Source organism: Chelonia mydas, chromosome 18 (genome assembly GCF_015237465.2).
Source record: "Chelonia mydas isolate rCheMyd1 chromosome 18, rCheMyd1.pri.v2, whole genome shotgun sequence".
Classification (NCBI taxonomy): Eukaryota; Metazoa; Chordata; order Testudines; family Cheloniidae; genus Chelonia; species Chelonia mydas.
In genome coordinates, this window is record NC_051258.2 from 47,761 (window position 1) to 72,512 (window position 24,752).

The window sequence follows — 24,752 nt, forward strand, 5'->3', positions numbered from 1 at the left end:
TATACCAATTTCCCCAGTTCACAATGGTCTTCACAGAGAAGGAGGGGGAGAAGAGTTTTAAAGAGTGAGTGTAAAATTACAGAGTTTGGTAGGGGAGTTGGGAAGCGGCGGCGGGGAGGATATCCAAAACTCATTAACAAGGACCAGATTTCGAGCTAATGGTATCCCTTTAACAAAATGTTAAATAAAATGGGCCTCTACATTGATCCCTATGGTAATCCCACTCTCCTTCTAGATCTCACCTAAAGAATCTGAGAAAACTTCGGAGAGGAAGCAGCACACAAAACAGGGCTGGAATCTAGTTTCATTTTATTTTAGCAAACTGCATGTTCATCACTTATCAACAACTCTACATTAGGAGTTAAAGAACTCTCACTTTTTTTTTTTTTAAAAAGCGCAAACAAGAAGTGAAAACTCAGGTTCTTCATCTTTTAAAAAAGATTTCAAAGTCGGATTAAAGATGACTTGTATATATTTTGGTATTAGGTAACAGATGGAGGATGTGTGGAATCGCTTACTCAAATCACGACAACCTGGCTAACTGAAACTCAGGAGATTGCCCATTCTGGGACCCCTTTGACATCAGATGGGTCAGAATGTTTACATTCACTCTGAGATCAGACTCATTTTCAAGGGGAACCTGTTGGTCTGAAGCGGCCAAACAAAACATCTCCTTAGCAAATCACTACAATGGCCCTGCAGAGAGAAGCACCTTCAGAATTCAGTGCGAGCATTGTATATATTTTACTTCTCCATAGAAGCATTAGGAACCCTTTGTGTTAGTAACCATGCAGGAAATCTAAGGAGAAAACTCCTGCAGTTTTGCCTTTTCACTTCAGAGTTACATTTCCCCAATGATCCTGTTCCTGCTGTGTAAAGATATAAAACTCTTTTTTGAACAAGTTCTGAAAGCAAAAACCCAAACCAAACACCATAAAATGTACAGATTACACACTCTAGAAAAGCCCTAAAATTATTGCAAAAACTAAAGATGACTTGTTCCAGGAGGAGGGCAGGCACAGGGAATCTAGATCTAACTCGGGTTGGTTTGACTTAGTTTTCAGCTTTTCCCCATCATTCAAGAAAAAAAAAAAAAATTAAGAAGTGTTTAAGCATTAGAACTAAAATACAAATGCACGTTGACGTTATAAAACAAGATTGTGGATTTGACCATGGGATTCCCTGACACATTGGAGAAGTTTACTTTTTTGCCCGGAGCGACTTCCTCATGGTGGATTTGCCCTTGGTAGGGGATTTCGCTTCTTTCCTCCCGCTCGCTGCTGGTTTCTTGGAAGAGCTGCTACCAGAGGGCCTCTTGATGGATGGGGCTGCTGGTCTGGCTTTTTTGGCAGGGGTTTTGACCTTGGGTGGGGGCTTTGCTTTCCCTCGGCGGGCTGCAGGGGCCTTTCTTGGCTTGGGTTTGGATTCTCTTCGCTTCACTGGGGGGGCCCTGCTCCGGGATTTTGGGGGAGATCGCATCTGCATCCTGTCAGGAAGAAATGACAAGAGAATTTAGTACTAAGGCACCAAAACTTGCCTAGAGCCCATGGGTTAATGGATATAAAATGGAGCAGATTTCAGCCTCCTTCATCTTTAACATGGAGGACCCAGCTTGCAATGATCCACCTCAATTTGAGTAGCCAGACTCCCAAGAGCAAGAAAATCTTTTAAGCAAGATCACAGTGTAAAGCTCTTAAAGTCCCCATGATGATCTAAGTTTGTATCTCCTTTGTTAGCATATAACCCTATGAATAGTGCCTGTCATTCAGGAGTCTTGAGTCATGCAACCCAAGCATCTTAGAGCTTTCCTTTGTGTTGGGTTTGTTACTAATATAGCCACTCAGCGTAAATGTACATTTGGAGTAAGAACAGTTTCATTTGGCTTTAGAACAGTAAATACACCAGCCAGAAGAGAGAAAAGTAAACTTATCCTGTATTTATCAGATATCATTAAAAAGTCCCCAGCTTTTAAAGTGAGACCACAACCTTTCCTAAAGCACAGAAGAAACATGGAGAAGCTAAATGGAAAAAGGAAATGGACACTAAATATGGTGCAAAGAATAAGAACAGGCCCATCTCAGCTTTTATGAAATTGAGTAAAAGACTATCACTGGAGTCTGGCCAGGTGCACACTGACCACGTGTGTACAGCACCTACCATGATAGAGTCCTAATCCCGACAGCGCCCATAGCCTCCAACCACAAAAAAAACTATACACCACCTTGCAAATACCTGCATCATCCCCTGCTATTCCAGTCCTGGGCCTCTCTGCAGCAGTAATGACTATCTGTGGACAATTATCCACTGCCAGAGATTGAACACTATAGAATTTGACCTCTAGCCTCCAAAGGTGAAATGCTGGCACACCAACCCACAGCATCACTAGAGTCTTCTGTAGCATATATTTAGTATTAATGGTGACTAACCAATTCTCAGCAAGTAGCCCTAGTCCTAAAGAACTTTACCACAGCCATGATAAAGTTCCAATCAATTGCCCCAAACTCTGGTTAATCATGACCTCAGTTCTTTCATGTTTGAGTCGCCCCTGCACTATGACTTTTTGCTGGAGCCTGCTGCTGAAGAGCCACGATTCCCATGAAGTCTGTAACTGCAAGTCAGTCATACTTTTAGTATGTCATACCGGAGGAGCCCTGTAGGGAGGAGGTGTGGCTTCCCTCAGAGGGAAGGACAGGGAGGACCACAACATGCCCCCTGGTGCGCAGAACCAGGAAGGCCAAGCCTGCCCCAGGCAGGACAGGAAGAGGAAATACAAAAGGCAGGCCCTGCAGCTCAGTTGGGCTGGAGACGCCAAGGGAGACAGATGCATCCCGCCTGCTGCTGGAACCTTTAGAGGAACCCCACCGTGCTGAGGACTGGCCAGATCTCCCTGGGCTGCTAGCTGACCAACATGCTGAGTAGCTTTGGGGGCTGCCGCCTGAGAACTGGCCAGAGTTCCCAGGGCCACCGGCCAACCGAGACACCAAGGAGCTGCTGGGGCTGCCACCTGAGGACTGGCCAGGGCTCCCCAAGGAGACAAAGGATCCCCACATTACAGAGATACCAAACCCCAGGGATGTAGGAAGTAGCCCAGGGGAACTAGACGACCATCTGGTTAAGTGCTGGCCTGATCCTAGGTCAGCGTGTTGCGGGCGGACCACTCTGCCACTGTTAGGGCCCTAGGCTGGGGTGTGGTGGAGTCAGTTGGGCCCACATCCCATGCCACCCTACCCCTGGGGTGGAAGCCTCCCCACCGTAGGCCAAGAGGCCTGTGTTGGTCTACTGTGCACTGAGCCCTAGACTGCTTTGCTGCCCTGCCCTGACTGAGGGTCCAGGGCTCAGCCTTATCGCTCTGCCCAGCCTGAGGGCCTGAATACTAGATGCAAGGTAATTCCCTGTTTTTGAGATCACCTTTACAGGTGTGTGACAGTGAGGAGGCACGGCCTCCCTCAAAGATGGACCAGTAGGGACGGCCACGCAGGCTTACAAGCCCATTAATTTTCAGCTCTATACCTTTTCTTTGGAGGTGGTTCTTCCTCCTCTGACTCTTCTTCCTCCTCAGACTCCTCTTCTGCCTCCTCTTCCTCCTCCTCAGATTCCTCAGAATCCTCCTCCTGCTGCTGCTTCTCTGGGAACAGCACACCTGGGCTACAAAAGTAATCTTGTTAACTCATGTCAAAGAATACAAAGTTCAGTGTCAGATGGCTGAAAGGGAGCCACTGATTGACCCTGCATTGCTAGGACTAGTTGCCCATTTTGTTAAAGTAAAACCTAGCTAGTTTGAGCTTCCACACACTGTGGACTTACACATGATGCTGATTTCCATGCATGCGGCTAAATATGTAGAAATCAATGAAGTGCTGCTAGGGAAGGGCCAAGGCGGATGAAGTCAAGCTGGCTGCAAATTAATGGACATGCCACAGCGCCATCTCTCCCCTAAGCAGTTCTGCCTCATGCTCTTACACATTGCTCCCTCCCATTGCAGACATAGCAGGGGGATGGCAGTTTAAGTCCAGGTTCTCACTGATCATGGAGCAGGTCCTAAAGGAATTCATTTTGAAGCACTTGGAGGAGAGGAAGGTGATCAGGAACAGTCAACATGGATTCGCCAAGGGCAAGTCATTCCTGACCAACCTGATTGTCTTCTATGAGGAGATAATTTGCACTATGGATACGGGGAAAGCGGTGGACGTGATTTACCTTGACTTTAGCAAAGCTTTTGATACAGTCTTCTTGCCAGCAAGTTAAAGTAGTATGGACTGGATGAATGGACTATAAGGTGGACAGAAAGCTGGCTAGATCGTTGGGCTCAACGGGTAATGATCAACAGCTGGATGTCTAGCTGGCAGCCAGTATCAAGTGAAGTGCCCCAGGGGTTGTTCCTGGGGCTGGTTTTGTTCAACATCTTCATTAATGATCTGGATGATGGGATGGATTGCACACTCAGTAAGTTCGCGGATGACACTAAGCTGGGGGGAGAGGTAGATATGCTGATGAGGTTCAACACAGACAAGTGCAGAGTTCTGCACTTCAGAAGAAAGAATCCCATGCACTGCTACAGGCTGGGAACCGACTGGCTAAGTGGCAGTTCTGCAGAAAAGGACCTGGGAACTTCAGTGGACGAGAAGCTGGATATAAATCAACAGTGTGCCCTTGTTGCCAAGAAGGCTAATGGCATATTAGGCTGCATTAGTAGGAGCATTGCCAGCAGATCAAGGGAAGTGAGTATTCCCCTCTATTTGGCATTGGTGAAGCCTCATCTGGAATACTGTGTCCAGTTTTGGGCCCCACACTACAAGAAGGATGTGAAAAAGTTCTAGAGAGTCCAGCAGAGGGCTACAAAAATGATTAGGGGGCTGGAGCACATGACTTATGAGGAGAGACTGAGGAAACTGGGACTGTTTAGTCTGCAGAAGAGAAGAATGAGGGGGGATCGTAACAGTTCTGCTAAACTACACGAGGCCAGGGCAGGTTGGTAATTAGAGGGGTTTTCTTAAGCAGTCTCCCAGAAGCAGTGCAGAGCAACGCTTGGGAGGAGGGATAGCTCAGTGGTTTGAGCATTGGCCTGCTAAACCCAGGGTTGTGAGTTCAATCCTTGAGGGGGCCATTTAGGGATCTGGGGCAAAAATTGGGGATTGGTCCTGCTTTAACAACAGATGACAGAACAAGGAGTAATGGTCTCAAGTTGCAGTGGGGGAGGTTTAGGTTGGATACTAGGAAAAACTTTTTCACTAGGAGTGATGCACTAGAAAGGGTTACCTAGGGAGGTGGTGGAATCTCCTTCCTTAGAGGTTTTTAAGGTCAGGCTTGACAAAGCCCTGGATGGGATGATTTAGTTGGGGATTAGTTCTGCTTTGAGCAGGGGGTTGGACTAGATGACCTCCTGAGGTCCCTTCCAACCCTGATATTCTAGGATTCTAATCTTCTATGATCCCAGGCAGCTGTACTGAAGCCATGATGAACTTGAAGATTAATAAAAGAACAGGAGTACTTGTGGCACCTTAGAGACTAACAAATTTATTAGAGCATAAGCTTTCGTGGGCTACAGCCCACTTCATCGAATGCATAGAATGGAACATATATAGACACACATACAGATAAGTTGGAAGTTATTTTCCTGAAGAGTTTCTTGGTTGGTAAAGCCACCGTAATGTTTAATCAGATTTGTTATCATCAGAACCTAGAATGATACGGGTTATACAATGTTGGGCATAATCAAGGTTGTTAAACCCTATTAAAAAAAAAAAAATCTTCCAAGGCAAAAAAAATTGGTCCTGTGAACATCAACACGTTAAACATGGCTGGACTAATGGTTTGTGAAATGCTGTGCATGACCACCTCTCAACGGAGGGCTCTTTACCTGGGGTAATAAGGGAAGCAGAGCTGGAAGGTGCCACTGAAACCCTTCCCAGAGATCTGCTCCATCCAGCCATTCTTCTCACATTTCTGCAGGGTTCTCTTCAGTAGATGTACTGCGGGAAGTGAAGTAAGGGTGCGTCAGTACCTTTATCCAGCCACAAGCCCTGACCTCACTGTTCTATACAGTCCCCTTCCCCTTTCTGATGCAGTCAGCTTCTGTGTAGGACCCAGCTAAAGAGTGGCTTTAGAAGAGGTTTACTACATTTGTACTGTATGTAGAACTTACAGTGCAATCCTCCCCACAGATAATATTTAGGTAGATTCAGGTGTTGGGCCTGAATTGTTAACAGATGTTAGTTTAATCGCCTTTTGGAAAGATTTAAACAGTCAAGGCTTCTTGGTGGAAATATTAAGACCAGAGACAGTTCTTTTATAAATGTTTCTAATACAACATAATTCATTTTAGTTACACTGACCTTTTGTCTCTGTTCTGTTCCAATTGTTCTTTGAAGTATTTTTGCCTTAGTTTGAACACTTCATTTCCCATCCTTTCCTCCCTTTTGTTTTCAGGTCCTTAATTGTGATCTGGCACCTTCTTAGCTCCACCTTGTTACAGTGAATTGCTAGGGCAAGATTTGAGGGGTCAAGTACCAGAAGAAAAAAAATAAGACATGTTTTTGCTCCAGTCTTTTCCTTGGTACTTTTGTGCATTGATGGAGCCTACTGCACATAAAAAGGGAACTTGCCTCTCTGGCAGATAGGAGATGAACACTGCTGGTTCAACAGTTTGTCATGAGACAGTTTTCAGTTTCAATTAGGATGGAACATTTACATAAGTTAACTTCTCTCCAAACCACTGAGAGACAGGAAAGAGCCTTTTCATTTACCAGATTCAGAAGAGACTCAGGTGGAGAAGGGAAAGAAAAACAGAATCAAAAGGAATATACTGTTTAAATTACTTGATTTATTAAGCATAATAAATTGAAAGGTACTCACTCCAGCCAGCTTCCACAATATTGCTGAAGTGAGACTTTTAAAGAGAGAACATTTCACTGTAACAAAATCATCTGGGACTAAGCCATTGTTTTATCAGCCCTCAGCCATTCCCAGGGAATAAAGTTTTAATTAAAAATAGCACTTAAAGAGCTTGCTTTATTAACTGAATGGCTCATTTCCATTAAACTATTAGCTTTGCCCATATTAGATGCACAAGAGTCCAAACCCCCGCCCCCCCCCCCCCCAAAAAAAAACACCACACACAAAAAAACTTATTTAAAGAAAAAACACCAAGTTTTAGAATATGCATCATAAGGCTATTTTTAAACCTGGGCAGCAAAAGAAATGCAAGGCACAAAATGACAACCATGGCAGAGCACAGAACTCCTAACATAACTCCCTGTCTGCTTCTACATCTCCTCAGGTCTCCCGCTCTAGATAGTCCAGAAAGAAAGTGAGATCATTACACATATTTCTATCTAGTGATAGGGGATGTAAATTAACAGATGGCATGCTGAAACGTTTCCACATACGACCAGCGGTAAATAGATGTCATATCTCCAAGCAATGATCAATGTTCTCAGGCACTGGGGATAGGTTGAATTATGTATGCCTTTAACAACCGGAGTTGAAATTTCCTATAGCAATGCTCTAAAACCAAATAATGCCAGTGCTAAATACGTATTAGACTAGCCTGGATATTCTTCCTACACCAGAGATTCAAGCTGAGTCATAGGTCAAAAGACAGTTACTCACCATGTGCAATGTGCAGATGTGTGTCCCGATGAGTACTCCATTGTAGGTGTGCTTGTGTCCATGTGCTGCAGATTGGAGAACTTCAGTAGAAGTGTCCATTAGCCCCGCACATACGCTGATCTCCCTTGTGACCTACCACGAGGCTAGTCAGTGTGTAGGGGCTAACCCTCTCAGTTCCTTCTCTACGGCAGAGTCATTGACAAGAACTCCAAGTAAAGGGGAGTAGGGTGGGTTGTGGAGCACCCATGAGGGGACACATGTCAAAGAGCCACTGTTACTGCACAAGGTGAGTAAGTACTATTTCTTCTTCTAGTAGTGTCCCTATGGGTACTCTACTGTAGGTGACTCCCAAGCAGTATCCCTACTGGGGGGCTGAGACTTCAGAGTAAGATCAGTTACAGATGACAGTACTGTGGAGTCGAAGATGGCATTGGGGGCGGAGTCCCCAGCGATTGCATAATGTTCTCTGAAAGTGTGGACTGACGCTCATGTTCCTGCTCTACAGATCTGAGATAGGGAAATTCTTGAAGAAAATGAGAGATGAAGACTGACCTTGTGAAGTGTGTACTACTAGTACCATCTAGAGGGGTTATACTGTGAACTTGATATCATTGTCTGCTGGAGTTCGAGATCCACTTGGAAAGTCTTTGGGCTGATATTGCTGAGTCAATGGAGAAAAAAAAAGTCTAGGGGGGCTTCCTGAAAATCTTCATCCTGTCCAGGTAGAAGGCTAGGGCTCTTGAGTGTGTTGTATAGTCTCCCTGTTGTTTTGGTGAGGTTTGGGGTAAAAGGTTGGAAGATGAATCAACTGATTCACGTGAAATGGGGAGGTTACCGTGGCAGTGAATTTCAGGTGCGGTCTGAGTGTAACCTTGTCCCAAAACAATACAGTGTAAGATGGATCTGCCATCACAGCTGCTATTTCTCCTAGCCAAGGTAATCACTATCAGGAAGACTGTTTTCACTGAGAGGTATGCAAACAAACAGGTGGTCCTGGGTATGAAGGGAGGCCTAGTCAGTCTTTTCAATACCAGGTTTAGGACCCACATGGGAGTAAGAAATTGAGGAAGTAATTAGATGCAACAGCAGCGAATATCCCTCTACTGGTTGGTGGAAGGCTGCTACAGTGGACTCAGAGAGCCCTGATCTTTTTAGGGTTAATGCATAGTCTAAGATATGTGGAAGAGTTGCGAATGTCAGGGAAATTTGTTGGGAAGTACACCAAATCCAAAACCTAGACCACTTTTGCAGGTAAGTATGTCATATTGAGGACTTTCTATTGTGTAATACATCTTGCACCTCCTTTGAACAGGAGCTTTCTAGGTATTGGAACCAAGTAGGAGCCATGCCTTGAGCCAGAGAATCCCCAGGTTGGGATGTAGGGTACATCTGTTTTGCGAGAGGAAGTATGGAGTGGCTGGGAGAGGAATCGGCAGGCACAGCCCAAGCTGTGCCAGGTAAGGGTGCCAGGTCTGTCTCGGCCAAGTGGGAGCACATCATATTGATCACTCCATCTCTTTTTATTTTCAGCAGGACTTTTGACAGTAGGGGAAAGGAAGGAGAGAGAGCTGGAGCGTGAATGGCCATGGTGCCCGCGTCAGGAGTGGCTATGGTAGCTCCGACGAGAAGGGGAGCGCATACAGCGCCTGTGCCTGTCCCGTCGATACTCTCTGCTCAGCGTGGAGCGGTGCCTGGAACTCCGATCCGATGGCACCCAACTAGACAGCCTAGTGGGTGATGAAAGCGGAGGCTGGAGACTGTGCCCTGACAGGACGCTGAGCGGCGAGCAGGCCTGAGAGCGGTCCCCTGACCGGGATCTGCGTCGGGTCAGGGTCGACTGCCTGGAGCCCAGCGGCAGCTTGCCTCCTGAGCGGGGCCCGGGTGCCGGTGGTGCCCCAGGTACCTGCAGAGTCATAATGTCTTGAGCCACCTGTAGGGCCTCCGGCGGCGAAGGCATCCCGACATACGGAGAGGCCTGAATCGACGCAACCAGGCTGCTCCGCTCGACATGACTCGGAGCTCTGGAGCCCAGGGGGGAACTGGGGCTGCCTCACTCGGGTCTAGCCTCGCCCCTTGCTTTCTCTCAACACCGCTGAGAAGATGGGGCCTTTCTCTGTTTCTTAGACGGGGAGCGGTGCCGGCCACCTGAAGGTGCCAGGGGATCACTGCACACCAAAGACGAGGTGCCCGGTGTCGAATCCGCTCGGCGCACTGGCGTTGGGGCCAGTGCCAACTTCATGAGAAGGGCCCGAAGTCTAATGACTCTTTCGTTTTTGCTTCTAGGTTTGAAGGACCTGCAGATTTTACAGCGGCCACTAATGTGGAATTGACCCAGGCAGCGGAGACAGTCGGTGTGCGGGTCACTTCTGGGCATCGAATGCCTGCAAGAATTGCACAATTTAAACCCTGGGGCACAAGGCACGCCCCGGCCTGAACGCTAACTAACTGAACCGAAACCTGTTGAACACACACACACACACACCCCCCCCCCGAACGAGTTCTGGGATGAGCTGCAGCGAAGCGAAGCTGGAGCACGTAGTTCCGACGCACCCTCACTGGCGGCAAGAAGGAACTGAGGGTGGGGGAAGCATTCAGCTCCCCTTATAGCGCACTATAGAGGCGCTACTCCAGGGGTCGCAGCAGCACTCCCCCTACGGGTACTGCTAAGGGAAAAACTTCCGGCACTGGTGCACGTGGCAAGCATGCACACCTGCTGTGGAATACACATGAGCAAGCAGTCGAAGAAGACTGGATTCGACCTTTCACCGACTGGATTCCTTCCTAGTCTGGGTCCACCAATCACTCACGCCCCCATAGTTACTGTCCTTTGTTCCAATTTCTTTCAGGCATCTCTTGGGGGTGGAGACACCATCTCTTAAGCCAGCTGAAGACAAAATGGAGGGGTTTCCAGGGCCTTTTATATTCTCTCTGGGTGCCTGGTCTCTGGGTGCCTGAAAACATGTTGGGGTGCAGTATTGCAAACAGAATGCAGATAGCAATATCTATTAAAGTGTAGGTGCCTTGGCTTTCAGCCACCAATGCCATGAGGCAGTGTGCCTCAGTTTCTCCTTCTACACAGCAGTGTAGACCGGTTATGCTTTTGCTGCTGTGCCAAGCTTCCAGCCTGTTTACAGGTATAAGCTGAAAAGCAACATGCTTGTGATACTGTTTTGTCACCATCCCTAGCATGTACAAAAGTTTTTTCCACAAATCAGGTATGTCACACATCTTTAAAGGGTTTACCATTAGTATTAACTCCTTTGTCTTGACCCATAGATGAAATAGCAAAAGACACAAGATTAACAGGAAATCTACGGCGGACAGGCTCAGTTCACACAATTTAGCTTGTTTAGTGTCTACAGCATTTCCCAAGTCCTTTGTGTACCATGGTAGGGGGTTAGACAGAGTCTAACCCTAACCCTAACCCTAACCCATCTCAGGAATTGTTCCTGAGTAACCAAATCACACATTCCTTCAAAGCTTGTAATGCCTTTTCCCCTCACCCACTTGTCTAACAACTCTCTCATTTAATTTACATAAACCACATTACTGAATCCAGATCCCCTCTTAAGACTCCTGAATTTAACCCTGTAGGTTTCAGGTGTAATCTGAAACGGTTTTAAAATCAGTTCCTTAAAATTTATCATAGTCTGAAGAATCATCAATAGGCATCTTGTTGAATATGTCCAGTGCTCTCACCTCAATTTTGCAACTGAAGTAAGTCATTTTTTGACCTTCAAGCATTGCATGGAGGGTGCAGTGTCTCTCAAAGGTGATGAAATATTAGGCAATATCACTGAATTCCATCATACTGCGGACATAACCGTTCCCATTTGTGGATTTTTGGGGAAGCGGAGCCAGCTGCTGAAGGGTTCTGTCTCTTCCACTCCATTACAGACAGTTCATGCTTCCGAGTCTCAATCTGAGCTTGTATTTCTCTGTCTTAACTCCAGGGTTAGCCTCTGGGTTTTCATGGCTCTTTTATAAGCAGCTTCCTCCCTGGCTACCTCTGCTTCTTTGAGCTTCATTTGAAACTCGCGGTCCTTTGCCTTCACTTTTGCTTCCAGTCTGGCCAGCTCTAGTTTTGTACCTGCCTCACTGGTAGTCATTTTCCTGCTTTCTTGTGCTTGTTTCCCTCACCCGAAATAAACAGAAAACAACAAACCAATAACCACTTTGTCTGTTCTCCAGCCACCACACCCAAAACTCATTTAAAATCACTACCACTATCTCAAAGCAATCAGCTGTGCACAGATCCTGCTGACTATGCCACTGTAACAGGTTGGGTCACAGAGACCCCCTTGGGACTGTCACCTGATGTGCTGAGACTACCTCTGAGCTCGTTTTCCCTGCCAGCTTGGGACTTCAGAACCCTGTCTTGTTGAGCCAGACACGCTGCAAACACAGACCCAGGTCTGAACCACATTCCCCCAAAGCTGCAGACTTAACTGAAAACAGCTTAAGAAGTGCTCCTGTCTCTAGCACCCAGACACCCAGCTCCCAATGGGATCCAAACCCCAAATGAATCCGTTTTACTCTGTATACAGCTTATACAGGGTAAACTCATAAATTGTCTGCCCTTTATAACGCTGATAGAGAGATATGCACAGCTTACTCTGGGTTAATTTATAAGCAAAAGTGCTTTTATTAAATATAAAAAGTAGGACTTAAGTGGTTGTAAGTAATAACAGACAGAACAAAGTAAGTTACCAAGCAAAATTAAATAAAACACACAAGTCTAAACCTAATACATTAAGAAACTGCGTACAGGTAAATCTCACCCTTAGAGATGTTCCAATAAGTTTCTTTCACAGACTGGACTCCTTCCCAGTCTGGGTCCAGCAATCACTCCCACCCCCGTAGTTACTGTCCTTTGTTCCAGTTTCTTTCAGGCATCTCTTGGGGGTGGAGAGGCCACCTCTTAAGCCAGCTGAAGACAAAATGGAGGGGTTTCCAGGGCCTTTTATATTCTCTCTTTTGTGGGAGGAAACCCCTTTGTTCTCCTGTGCAAAATCACAGCAACAAGATGGAGTTTGTAGGCACCTGGGCAAGTCACATGTTCATGAATGATTCAGCTTTTTGCAGGCTGACGCCATTGTTTATATGTTAGTTTGAACATCCCCAAGAAAGCTCAGATGTGGATTGGTGTCTCCCAAAGTTCATTGTCAGTTAAGTGTTTATTGATTGGGCACTTACTGAGAATAGTCCTTTCTCAAGAAGCTGACCAAATGCTTCACTGAGGCTACTTAGAATCAAACACATTGAGATACAAGTACATAGCCAATATTCAAAACTTCAAATACAAAAATGCTACACACATACAGACAGCATAATCATAACCAGCAAACTACAACCTTTCTATAGACACCCCACTTGACCTCCTCTGTACAAGACCTGGTGCAACCATAGGACCCTGGTTGCAACAATAATCTATATGGTCACAGTTCATATCACTAACGTCATACATACCTACAGTGGAACACCCATAGGACACTACTGGAAAAAGAACCTGACATCATGATGTCTGAATGACAAGAACACTAGCCTCAGCCAATCCCCTTTTGCCCTCATTGCTAGGCCCCTTTATGGATCAGAGAGCCCTAAATCAAAAATTTGATTATGCTGATGCAGATGGGGAGTGCAAGATTGGCTGTGCTATCTCTGGCCCTGTCTCATGTAAGCATTACAGGAAGCCACCAAGCATCACAAAAATTTGGAAACAAAGAACCAAAAATGCTAATGTATCTGGAGATTTGCTTCTGGGTCTGGCAGTAGGGGGCCATTACAGTGAGTTGACATCTGCCTCATATGACTACCAGCACAGATCAAACAATCACAGTGTCCAGAAGTGCTCAGATCAACACCACATACTGTAGTTCCTTTGCAAGTGAACAGTTAGGAAAAAAAAAATCTACCTTTGAGTCCCTAAGACATCACCACTACTCTTAATAAAGAATGGTTTACAAGTCACAATCAAATTATAATATCCCACAGAAAGATTTTTTTTTTCCTTTTCTGGCAACCAAGATGTGCTATATGCCTCTTTCAAATACAACTAACTCAGTCTCTGCCCCAAGCAGTTATCTGTCTTAAGATTATAAAATATGGAGAAGTGGAGGCAGCACAAACAAGCAAACTGGTCAAGGTGGTGCATGGGTGCTTCATTGGTTAGGATTGTGCAACATCTCAGGATAGGAAGTAAATCTGGAACTGCATTTATTTTTTTTTGAGCTACAGTCTTCTAGAATTTTTCCAGACGTAACAAAAAAAAAAATAAAAATCAATTCAACTGGCTTAAGACAAATAAGAATGGTACTATCTAGACCAGGGGTGGCCAACCTATGGCTCCGGAGCCACAAGCAGCTCTTGAGAAGTTAATATGTGGCTCCTTGTATAGGCACCGACTCCGGGGCTGAGGGCTTTAGAGCAAGATGACACAAAAATCCATTATGGTTCAGAGAGGGACCAGGCGGCTATAAGCCTTGGGACTCAACTGAAATAATGGGACTTTAAAATCCTGGGAATCTCTGTAGTGTGCTTCTTTCACAAAGGATAGTGCTAAGCAGCTGCCTGGCCCCTAGCAAATCAAACAGTACATTTTTAACAGGGAGTATAGAGAATTCTGTGGCTTTTGGGACTCCCCGCTTAGTCTCTGTGAAACTGACAGCTATGCAGATTTGGAGTCATACCCTGGAAGTTGGAGTTGGTCCCTGGGTGGTTCTCCAGAACATACTTCTTCAGAGCTGTGGTGGAGCAAGTCTTCGGTTCATTCATGGCAGCAATAGCAGACAGGATGGCATCTTCCATCAGACTCCCACCAAGTAGGGGCTTCTCCCCTGATTTTTTCAGCTATTTTCCAAGGAGGAAGAGAAAAGCAATCAAGACAAAATTCTCCCAAACCAGCTCAGGACAAGACTCTTCTGCATCAGGTGAGTCAGGGCTACTGCATTAGCAGAGATACGTTTTACATTAAAACGTTGCACAGGGAATACTTCCTTCCCACCCCACAAGGAGAAGACGGGTCTTTTAGTCAATTGACCAGAAATGCTGTTGTTTGGAGCCACTGTCCCATCTCCAAGATACACAGTAGATATATTTTTAATATACTTAGTACTGTCCAGTCCCCTGCACTCAAGACTAGATGACCTCTCGAAGTCCCTTCCAGTCCTACGATTTGTATTGAGCTGAAGAAAGTAACACCACCGGCTAATTAACCTGCCATGACCTTCCTCCATCTCACAGACCAGACAGCCATTGGCTTTAGACTTCCATACGTCTCTGCCATAGGTGGGACTCACACACACCTAGCAAAAGTATTTATAGTTACACTGACAGAATGTTAAAAAAACCAAACCAAACACTTACCCCACCATCCCGCCTCATCACTCTAGTGAGTCAGAGATGAAGCACCATGTGGAGCACTACTGACAACAAACAGGCTATAGATCTCAGCAAGAATAGCTGGGTGTCCCGCTCCAAAAGTGTAGACCAACCTAAGAATCCTAATATTCCACAATCTGAGAACTGTTGCAGGTGAATCCTATTTGATAGGCTGCTAGAGAAGGTTGTAGCCCAATAAAATCAGAGGGGGAGAAAATAGAAGGATTACATATGGTATAAACAACAACAGAAGGTGAAGTAAAACTAACTCTGGCCTCTGACCTGGAATGTTCCAGAAGCTCCTTTGCCTGTGATCTGCTCTAATTGGCCCTTCTCTACTGCTCTCTGCAGGGCATTCTTCAACAGCTGAGGTCTGAAAAAGATGGGCAATATAGCTTTAAAGGAGAGGTGGAGAGATGACACTTTACCCAGGGCATGAGAGTAACTATCAGCAAGCGACATGAGCAAGGAGTAATGGATATTATTTAAAAGTGAACTAACATTGTCTTCTTGTTCTACAGTTTATCCAGAAAAGATCAAGCTTCATGTTTCAATTTAAAAGTTTGACTTAACTGTAAAGCAAATTTGTAGATAGGACAAGGTGGGTGACTTACCCACCAATCAGTCAGTGGACAGAAGGCTCTTTACGTTTACCAATTAGAAGATCGTACATAACATCACATTTTTTTAAACCATCCACATGGGTGAACTAGCTGGCAGGCTGTGTGCCCTTTACAGCATAAAAAAGGAAGTGGATGCCAAGAGGAAACCTGTAAATATTCATATCCCAACAACTAAAGGGATTCCATTTATGTTACTGGTGGATGTGCAATATGCTACCTTAGGTATCAGAAGTTTCATATGGGTCATAGGAAAAAGCATTTTATTCTCAGCTTCTAGGAGGGTATTACAATGCCGAGCTAAAAATGTCATCTACAGTCTCCTTAAAGGAGCAGAAGAGGGCAAATCTACAGAAATTAGTGTTTCAAAACAGTGACAGAGACACCTGTTACCAATATGTACCACCTACACCTACCTTACATCCACCTTGAGTTTGGGGTAATACTGAGACACATATTTTTTGATCAGGCTGTATGAAGCTTCCTTAGGTTCACAAAGGCGGGTGAATGCCAGCGGAAGGATGTCTTCCAGCTTGACTTGCTGCTCTGGAGTGGATGTGGAGGTACTTCTCTGAAATACATTTTACAAAATATATCTGAAGTCAGAACAAGGACTAGGGCTCCATGTATTCTCAGCTATACACATATAGGAAGAGCTGTTGAAAGAAAGGTTACTTATAGTAACTGGAGTTTTGGAAGATGTGTAATCTCTATGGCAGTGGTTTCCAACATTTATACGCCCAAGATCACTTTTTGAATTTAAGGATAACAGAGGATCTACTAGGCCCATTCCCCAAAGCCCCACCCCACTCATGTCATCCCCCCCTGTCGCTTGCTATCCCCCACCCTCACTCACTTTCAGTGGGCTGGGGCAGTGGGGTGCGGTTCGGGAAAGGATGCGGGCTGAGCCTGGGGTAGGAGTGCAGGAAGGCGGGAGAGGTGCAAGCTCTGGGAAGAAGTTTGGGTGCAGGAGGGGACTCTGGGCTAGGGCAGAGTGTTGGGGTGCAGGCGGGGGGTATGGGGTGCTGGCTCTAGGAGGGGGCTCAGGGCTGGGGCAGGGGCTTGGGGTGCAGGAGGAGACATGGGGGGCTGGCTCTGGGAGGCTGCAGGTTGGGTGGTGGAAGAGAAATGCTGGTCCTGCTGTACTTACTCTCCTCTTGGTCTTAATGCTGCAGAGCCATTCAGGACCTGCCCATTGAAGGGGGTGGCACTTACCTCAGGTGGTCCTGGCCCCACGCCGCTCCTGGAATGGGCCAATGCACCCCTGCTCCGCACACTGTCCCTCTCTGCAGGGACCGCCCCCACAGCTCCCATTGGCCATTGAGGAACTGTGACCAATAGGAGCTGCGGGGGCTGTGCATGCAGGCAGGAGCAGCGCGGAGCCCCCTGTCCCTCCCCTTCCCCCAGGGCCATGGAGGCATGTTGGGCTGCTGGCTGCTTCAGGGAGTGGCATGGGGCAGAGGCAGGAAGGGAGCCTGCCTTAGAAGCAGCCCTGATGCACCACCAGAGATTGCGATCAACTGGGAGAGAGTCTCCAAGATTGACTGGTGGTGACCACTGCTCTATGGGTATTCACTGTGGGCGTGTATGTGCAATGTGCACCTGGGACTGGAAATTCTTTAATAGCAGTGTCCATTGGTCCATGCCGGCACCTGTGCCTCAAACTGAGGGCATAAGGGGTGGCACAGTTCATCTACCACTCCAGTTCCTGATCTAATGTGAATCCCATGAGGGACTGAACAGAGGGGAAGGAGAGCGGGTTGAGAATACTCCCAGGGACCATACATCTCAAATGATTCGAGTTACTATAAGGCACTTAACTTTCCTTTCTTCTTTGAGTGCTGGTCCCTATGGGTATTCACTGTGGGTGACTCGCAAGAGGTTCTCATTAAGGAAGAAGGTGCAGAGCAAGGAAGTATGCTGTATCACAGAGTGGAGGACCACTGAGCCATACGAGGCATCCCCAAGCTGAAGCATGAATCAGCACGCATGGTGCAGGTGTGTACAGAACTCTAAGGAGCTGCTCTGTACATCTCAGAGGGATTCCTTGTATGGAAGCTGCTGATGCTGCTTGGGCTTTCATCAAGTGGGCCCTAACAGTTTGATATGAAGGGTGAGACAGGAGAAAATCCACTAAAAAAGCCTTTGGGAAGAGAGCTTTTGACTTATTTTTTTCTGCAACAACAACAGTCTTGAAGACTTTCGAAAGGGTGTTGTGTGCAGGTAGAAGGCTAGATCTCTGCGCATGCCTAGAGAGGGGAGCCTTGTCTCTTCCATGCTGTGGTGAGACTCAGGGTAAAATGCCAGAAGGTAAACAGTGGAGTTTAAGGTGAAACTCCAGGCACGAATTTTGGATGTAGTTGCAAAGAAAAAATGGTTACTAACCTTTTGTAACTGTTGTTCTTTGAGATATGTTGTTCATGTACATCCCATTCTAGGTGTGTGTGCTCGCCATATGCACCGGTGCTAGAAGTTTTCCCCTCAGTAGTATCTGTAGAGGACCGGTCTGGCACCCTCTGGAGTGGCATGTGCATGCCCCAGTATAAGAGGCGTTGCCAGCTTCCCCCACCTTCAGTTCCTTCTTGCCGGAAGTCTAACAGAGATGAAGGAGGGTGGGTCATGTAATGGACATGACCAACATCTCGAAGAACAACAGTTATGAAACGATAGTAACCAGTTTTTTTTCCTTCGAGTGCTTGCTCATGTCCATTCCATTGTAGGGGACTCCCAAGCAGTACCTCTGGAGATGGGCTGGAGTTCATGGACGTGCCAATTGCAACACTGCTCTGCCAAAGCCAGCGTCATCTCTGGCCTGCTGGGTGATGGCATAGTGCACTGTGAAAGGGTGTAGTGATAGTCACGTCCTGACTCTGCAGATGTTCTGGATAGGGACATGCGCCAGGAAGGCGGCTGATGACACTTGAGCCCTTGTGGAATGAGCCATCACTATCGGTGGAGGCACAGCCTGTGCTATCTCGTAGCAAATATGGATGCAGGTGGTGATCCAGGCCAAAATCCTCTGAGAAGACACCAGGAGGCCCCTTCATCCTGTCAGCCACCGCGATGAGGAGTTGAGTAGATCTGCGGAAGGGCTTGGTGCGCTCCAGGTAGACAGTCAAGGCATATCTGACATCTAGGGTGTGCTGATGACTCTCGTTGGATGTGTGAGGCTTTGAACAGAATACCGGGAGGAAGATATCCTGGTTGACATGGAATTGCGACACCACTCGAAGGAAGACTGGATGGGGATGCAGTTGGACCTTGTCCTTGTAGAACACTGTGTACGGGGTTCTGACACAAGGGCTTTAATCTTGGAGACTCACTTGGTTGAAGTAATAGCTACAAGGAACACAACCTTCCATGACAAGTGTGAAAAGGAGCAGGAAGCCAGAGGTTCAAAGGGAGAGCCAGTGAGTCTACAGAGGACTGGGTTGAGATCCCACTGGGGAATTGGGTCCCGAACAGGCCTTTCAGGAACCTGATCTCCTCATGTGAGAATACTGATCTACCCTGGACATGAGGGTGGAAGGCTGGTATGGCCACGAAGCGTTCCTTCATCAATGAACAAGGCAGGCCCTGGTGCTTTAAGTGAAGCAGATAATCTAGGATGGATTGTAGAGAGATATTCCATTCCAACGCCCAGTAGGAGAAGCGCTTCCACTTTGCCAGGTATGTCGCCCTGGTAGAGTGTTTTCTGCTTTCCAAGAGGCCCTGCTACTCCTGACTAGAGCAGGCTTGCTTCTTGGGATTCAGCCACTCAGCAACCATGCAGTGAGGTGGAGAAAGGTGAGGTGTGGGTGCAGTAATCGTCAGTGATTCTGAGAGAGCAGGTCTGAGCAGCCAGGAAGTGTTCATGAGCATGCTGAACCAATGCTGGCGCGGCCAAGCCAGGGTGATCATAGTGATTCATGCCTTGTCCCTCTTGATCTTCAAGAGGGCTTTGCTGATCAGTGGGATGGCATATATCAGGTCGCCTGACCACGAAAGGAGGAAGGCATTAGATAGCGATAAACTCTATCCTCTGCAGCGATACCAATGTTCAATTATGTTCGTTTATCAACAGGCCCAGCTCTTGACAGGTGGCTTGCAGTGTTATGAAACTGTGTTGGACATGGTGCCTGGAGTGGCCCTTGATGAGCCAGTTGTCAAGGTACGGGTAGATCTGGATGCCCTGAGACTACTGCCATGCACTTCGTAAATACCCTTGACGCCTACGGATACTACTGAGGGAAAAACTTCTGGGGCACTGGTGCACGTGGCAAGCACACACACCTACAGTGGAATGAACATGAGCAAGCACTCGAAGAAGAACCCTGTCTTTTTGAAAAACTGTATAATGTAGCAGGTTTCAGAGTGGTAGCCGTGTTAGTCTGTATCAGCAAAAACAACGAGGAGTCCTTGTGGCACCTTAGAGGCTACCAAATTTATTTGGGCATAGGTGTGCCATAAGGGCCGCAACCTTCTCTTCCTTTCTAGCCAAGGTAATTACTGTCAAGGAGGCAACTTTTCAAAGAGAGACAGAGGAGACAGCAGAAGATCAAGGGTTCAAATGGTGGTCTCATAAGAGCAGAAAGGACAAGCTTCAGAGCCCTGGCAGGGACAGGTTTTGTAACTGGGAGGGCGGGACAGCTACCACACGTAGGGAGTAAATAGACAAGCCTGACTTCTTCAGTGAGAGAAGATATTCCAGTATGAGGGGTATTCCCAATGCCTCAGAATGTACGTGGTACTCCAGAACCAAAGGGAGAATCGTATCCACTTAAGTGTAAATGCTATTCCACTGAGAGGGTCTCGTGCTGCTGTTGTTTAGGATGGGTTGAACATTCTGAGAGCATGCTCTCTCTATGCTTGTTGTCCATTCAAAACCATGCTGCCAGAGGCAGGGAAGCTGGGTTGGTGTGGTTTGCCCTGCCCATGTTCTGGGCTATCAGGCCCAGGAATGGTTGTAGGTGGACACATGGATGGGCAGCTAGCTTTAGGATGGTGGTGAACCAGAACTGCCTCAGTCACTAGGGGGCTGTCAGGATCACTGTCCCTCCAACAAGCTTGATTTTCCCCAAGTACATGAGCTACCAGGGGGATGGAGTGAAGGCATACAACAGTGGGTCTGATCATTGTACCAGGAAGGCATCCCCTCTGAAGTTGAGGTCCTGGGCAGCCTGGGAACAGTATGATAGGCACTTCTTGTTCCGTTGGGTTGAGAAGAGATCCTAAGATAGGACCTTCCCATTGCTGAAAAATGCGCTACACTATCAACAGGTAGAAGTTCCTACTCGTGATCCACATAGAAATGTCTGTAGAGGCTCTCTGCTAGGGAGCAGATTATCACTGGAATGTGTACTGCTGAGAGGGTGATCTGGTGGCCTGAGGCACCAATTCCAAAGTTGGATTGCCTCTCTGCAGGGTGGGGTGGATCTCGCTTTTCCCTGTTTATCTGTTAGACTGTGTTTATATTGTCTGACCTGACCTGGATTTGTGGAGACTGGATAATGGATAGAAACATCTTGCAGGCTTTGTGAATTGGCTGAAGCTCAAGTAGATTGATATGCAGCCTGGATTCTTTCGGGGACAAGGATTTGTGGGAGGTCTGGTCATAGAGATGTGCTCTTTGTAAGTGGCACGGGAACAAAGGGGACTCCCACATAAACCATGTCTCTGCTCTCCCACCAGGTCAGTGACATCAGCACATTCCATAGAAGAGAAACTTTGTCCAGTGAGTACCTGACTGGGACACAGAGTATCCTTAACCACGTTTGGAGACACTGCAGGTGCAGCCGTGCAAACAGGGTGACATAAGCCACATGGCAGTGAATCATAGAATCATAGAATATCAGGGTTGGAAGGGACCTCAGAAGGTCATCTAGACCAACCTCCTGCTCGAAGCAGGACCAAGTCCCAGTTAAATCATCCCAGCCAGGGCTTTGTCAAGGGCAGCTAACAGGACCAAGCAGGATCATACTCTAGTCTGAGGACTGAGACAAAGCTGGACAATGAGATCCCTCATAGCAAGGAATCAGTCTTGAGGTAAGTAGGCTGTTGCTGTAGATCCACCCCGAATAATTCTATGATTTGCGTGGGTGTTAAAGTGGACTTGTCTAAATTTCACTGGAATCCCAGCAATGAAAGAGTTGAAGTGCAGCAGGGGATGCTGTTTACATTTTCTGACATGACCATCCAGGTAGGAAAATGTTGGTCTGCCTTGGCTATCACTACAAGCACTTTTGTCGAGACCCTAAGGGCCATCAAAAGGCCACTTTCTGTACTGAAAATGGTCTGGGCCCACCATGAAATGCAGGAACCTTCGGGGGGTGCAGGGGGGCGGGGAGAGAAAACTGGGAAATGTCCAAATGAAAGTATGCCTCTTTCAAATCGAGGGCCATAAACCAGTCGCCTGAGTTGAGGGAGGGTATCAGAGGCCAGGGTGATCATCCTAAACTTTGAGTGCTGTATGAAGACATTCAACTGCCTGAGGTCCAGCATTGGCCTCCAGGCCCCCCTCTTTTAGGGGTGAGGAAGTACCTTGAGTAAAACACCTTCCCTACATGAGGGGATGGTATGGGCTCTATTTTGAGAATCCTCTAATGAGACAGGTCCCTGAAAAGGGACTGGGAGAGAGCAACTCTAGTGTGTAGCTGTTTGATAGCATCCAGGATGCACCTGTCCCCTGTGATAATACGAAAGAACTGGGAGAGAATGGGCCAGGCAGCCACCAAAAGTGGTGATAGTGAGCGGCACAGAGACTGGTAGATCCCTCATGTATCGCACCAAAATACTTCCTGGAGGCAGCTAAGGCTGTGGAGTGGAGTGCGATGATGTGGGATGCTAGCCATGCTGGACAATTCCTTGGGGGAGGGAGAGGGTTCACAGGATGGTTGGAGGGGAGCTTAATGAGACAAGTCCCATGGGGACCTTGGGAAAGGATACAGATGGATTATGTAGGATCCCTACCATTAAATTATGGGGGGGAGGAGGAGGGAGAATCAATTTATTATGCTGGTGGCGTTAGATGCTTTTAGCAAGTGGATGGAGGCATTCCCCACGGGATACCAAACTGCCAAGGTGACAGCTAAAAAGTTGGTCAATAAGGTATTTACTTGTTCGCGGGGGGTTCCAAAAATAATAGATTCTGACCAAGGAGCCGCTTTCCGATCCCATCTGATTGGGGAGCTCACAGCACTCACTGGAATCACATAGCTGTTCACAGAATCATAGAATATCAGAGTTGGAAGAGACCTCTGGAGGTCATCTAGTCCAACCCCCTACCCAGAGCAGGACCAATCCCCAACTAAATCATCCCAGCCAGGGCTTTGTCAAGCATGACCTTAAAAATTTCTAAGGAAGGGGATTCCACCACCTCCCTAGGTAACGCATTCCAGTGTTTCACCACCCTCCTAGTGAAAAAGTTTTTCCTAATATCCAACCTAAATCTCCCCCACTGCAACTTGAGACCATTACTCCTTGTCCTGTCATCAGCTACCACTGAGAATAGTCTAGATCCATCCTCTTTGGATCCACCTTTCAGGTAGTTAAAAGCAGCTATCAAATCCCCTCTCATTCTTCTCTTCCGTAGACTAAACAATCCCAGTTCCCTCAGCCTCTCCTCATAAGTCACGTGTTCCAGACCCCTAATCATTTTTGTTGCCCTTCGCTGGACTCTCTCCAATTTTTCCACATCCTTCTTGTAGTGTGGGGCCCAAAACTGGACACACTACTCCAGATGAGGCCTCACCAATGTCGAATAGAGGTGAACGATCACGTCCCTCGATCTGCTAGCAATGCCCCTACCTATAAACCCCAAAACGCCATTGGCTTTCTTTGCAACAAGGGCACACTGTTGACTCATATCCAGCTTCTCGTCCACTGTCACCTCTAGGTCCTTCTCTGCAGAACTGCTGCCTAGCCATTCGGTCCCTAGTCTGTAGCGGTGCATTGGATTCTTCCGTCCTAAAAGTGCAGGACTCTGCACTTGTCCTTGTTGAACCTCACCAGATTTCTTTTGGCCCAATCCTCCAATTTGTCTAGGTCCCTCTGTATCCTATCCCTACCCTCCAGGGTATCTACCACTCCTCCCAGTTTAGTGTCATCCGCAAACTTGCTGAGGGTGCAATCCACACCATCCTCCAGATCATTAATGAAGATACTGAACAAAACCAGCCCCAGGACTGACCTTTGGGGCACTCCGCTAGATACCGGCTGCCAACTAGACATGGAGCCATTGATCACTACCTGTTGAGCCCGACAATCTAGCCAACTTCCTACCCACCTTGTAGTGCATCCATCCAGCCCATACTTCTTTAACTTGCTGACAAAAATACTGTGGGAGACCATGTCAAAAGCTTTGCTAAAGTCAAGGAATAACACGTCCACTGCTTTCCCTTCATCCACAGAACCAGTTATCTCATCATAGAAGGCAATTAGATTAGTCAGGCATGACTTGCCCTTGGTGAATCCATGCTGACTGTTCCTGATCACTTTCCTCTCCTCTAAGTGCTTCAGAATTGATTCCTTGAGGACCTGCTCCATGATTTTTCCGGGGACTGAGGTGAGGCTGACTGGCCTGTAGTTCCCAGGATCCTCCTTCTTCCCTTTTTTAAAGATTGGCACTATATTAGCCTTTTTCCAGTCTTCCGGGACTTCCCCTGATCGCCATGAGTTTTCAAAGATAATGGCCAATGGCTCTGCAATCACATCCGCCAATTCCATATTGCTTATCACCCGCAGGCTGTGGGACAGGTGGAACGCATGAACCGCACTATTAAAAGTGAATTGAGAAGGGGGGTAGAAAAAGGAGGGAAAAATTGGTCACAATTGTTACCCTTTTTTCTAATGAGAATAAGGGCCCAAAGAATCAAAATGTACAGGATTCTCCCCACCACGAAGCTCTTATGGGAAGGCCCGTGTAACGGTGGGAAAATTTGCTTACTCCAGTACCTGGAGAGGTTTCTACACATGGATTAACACAAGAATGGGTTTTAACCCTAATTGACCTCAGCAGGCAGTGGCCTGGCAAAAAGAGCAAGGAGCAGCAAAAGTCAAAACATGGTATAATCTACCAGGAGAACACAATATACTGCAGTGGGTGATTGAGTGATGTACCAGATTCCCAGCTTGACAAAATCCTGGCTGGGATGATTTAGACAGGGC

The 24,752-nt window shown here is 47.0% G+C and overlaps 1 protein-coding gene across 15 annotated transcripts in view; it reads right to left on the reverse strand.

Moving 5' to 3' along the window:
• Window positions 1-292: 292 nt before the first annotated feature.
• The window catches only part of HP1BP3 (heterochromatin protein 1 binding protein 3), a 75,593-nt gene continuing 51,133 nt past the window's right edge, over window positions 293-24,752 (reverse strand). For 13 of the 15 annotated variants that reach the window (XM_037880935.2, XM_037880936.2, XM_037880944.2 and 10 more), the window contains 6 exons: window positions 16,025-16,179; window positions 15,271-15,361; window positions 14,298-14,457; window positions 5,858-5,969; window positions 3,511-3,645; window positions 293-1,486 (listed from right to left, as the gene is read on the reverse strand). In XM_037880935.2, coding sequence (XP_037736863.1) covers window positions 1,201-1,486; window positions 3,511-3,645; window positions 5,858-5,969; window positions 14,298-14,457; window positions 15,271-15,361; window positions 16,025-16,179 — 939 coding nt within the window. In that variant the 3' untranslated portion in view covers window positions 293-1,200. Of the gene's footprint in view, window positions 1,487-3,510; window positions 3,646-5,857; window positions 5,970-14,297; window positions 14,458-15,006; window positions 15,161-15,270; window positions 15,362-16,024; window positions 16,180-24,752 lie in introns of those variants that run through there. The other 2 variants (XM_043531573.1, XM_037880947.2) reach the window with 2 other exon arrangements.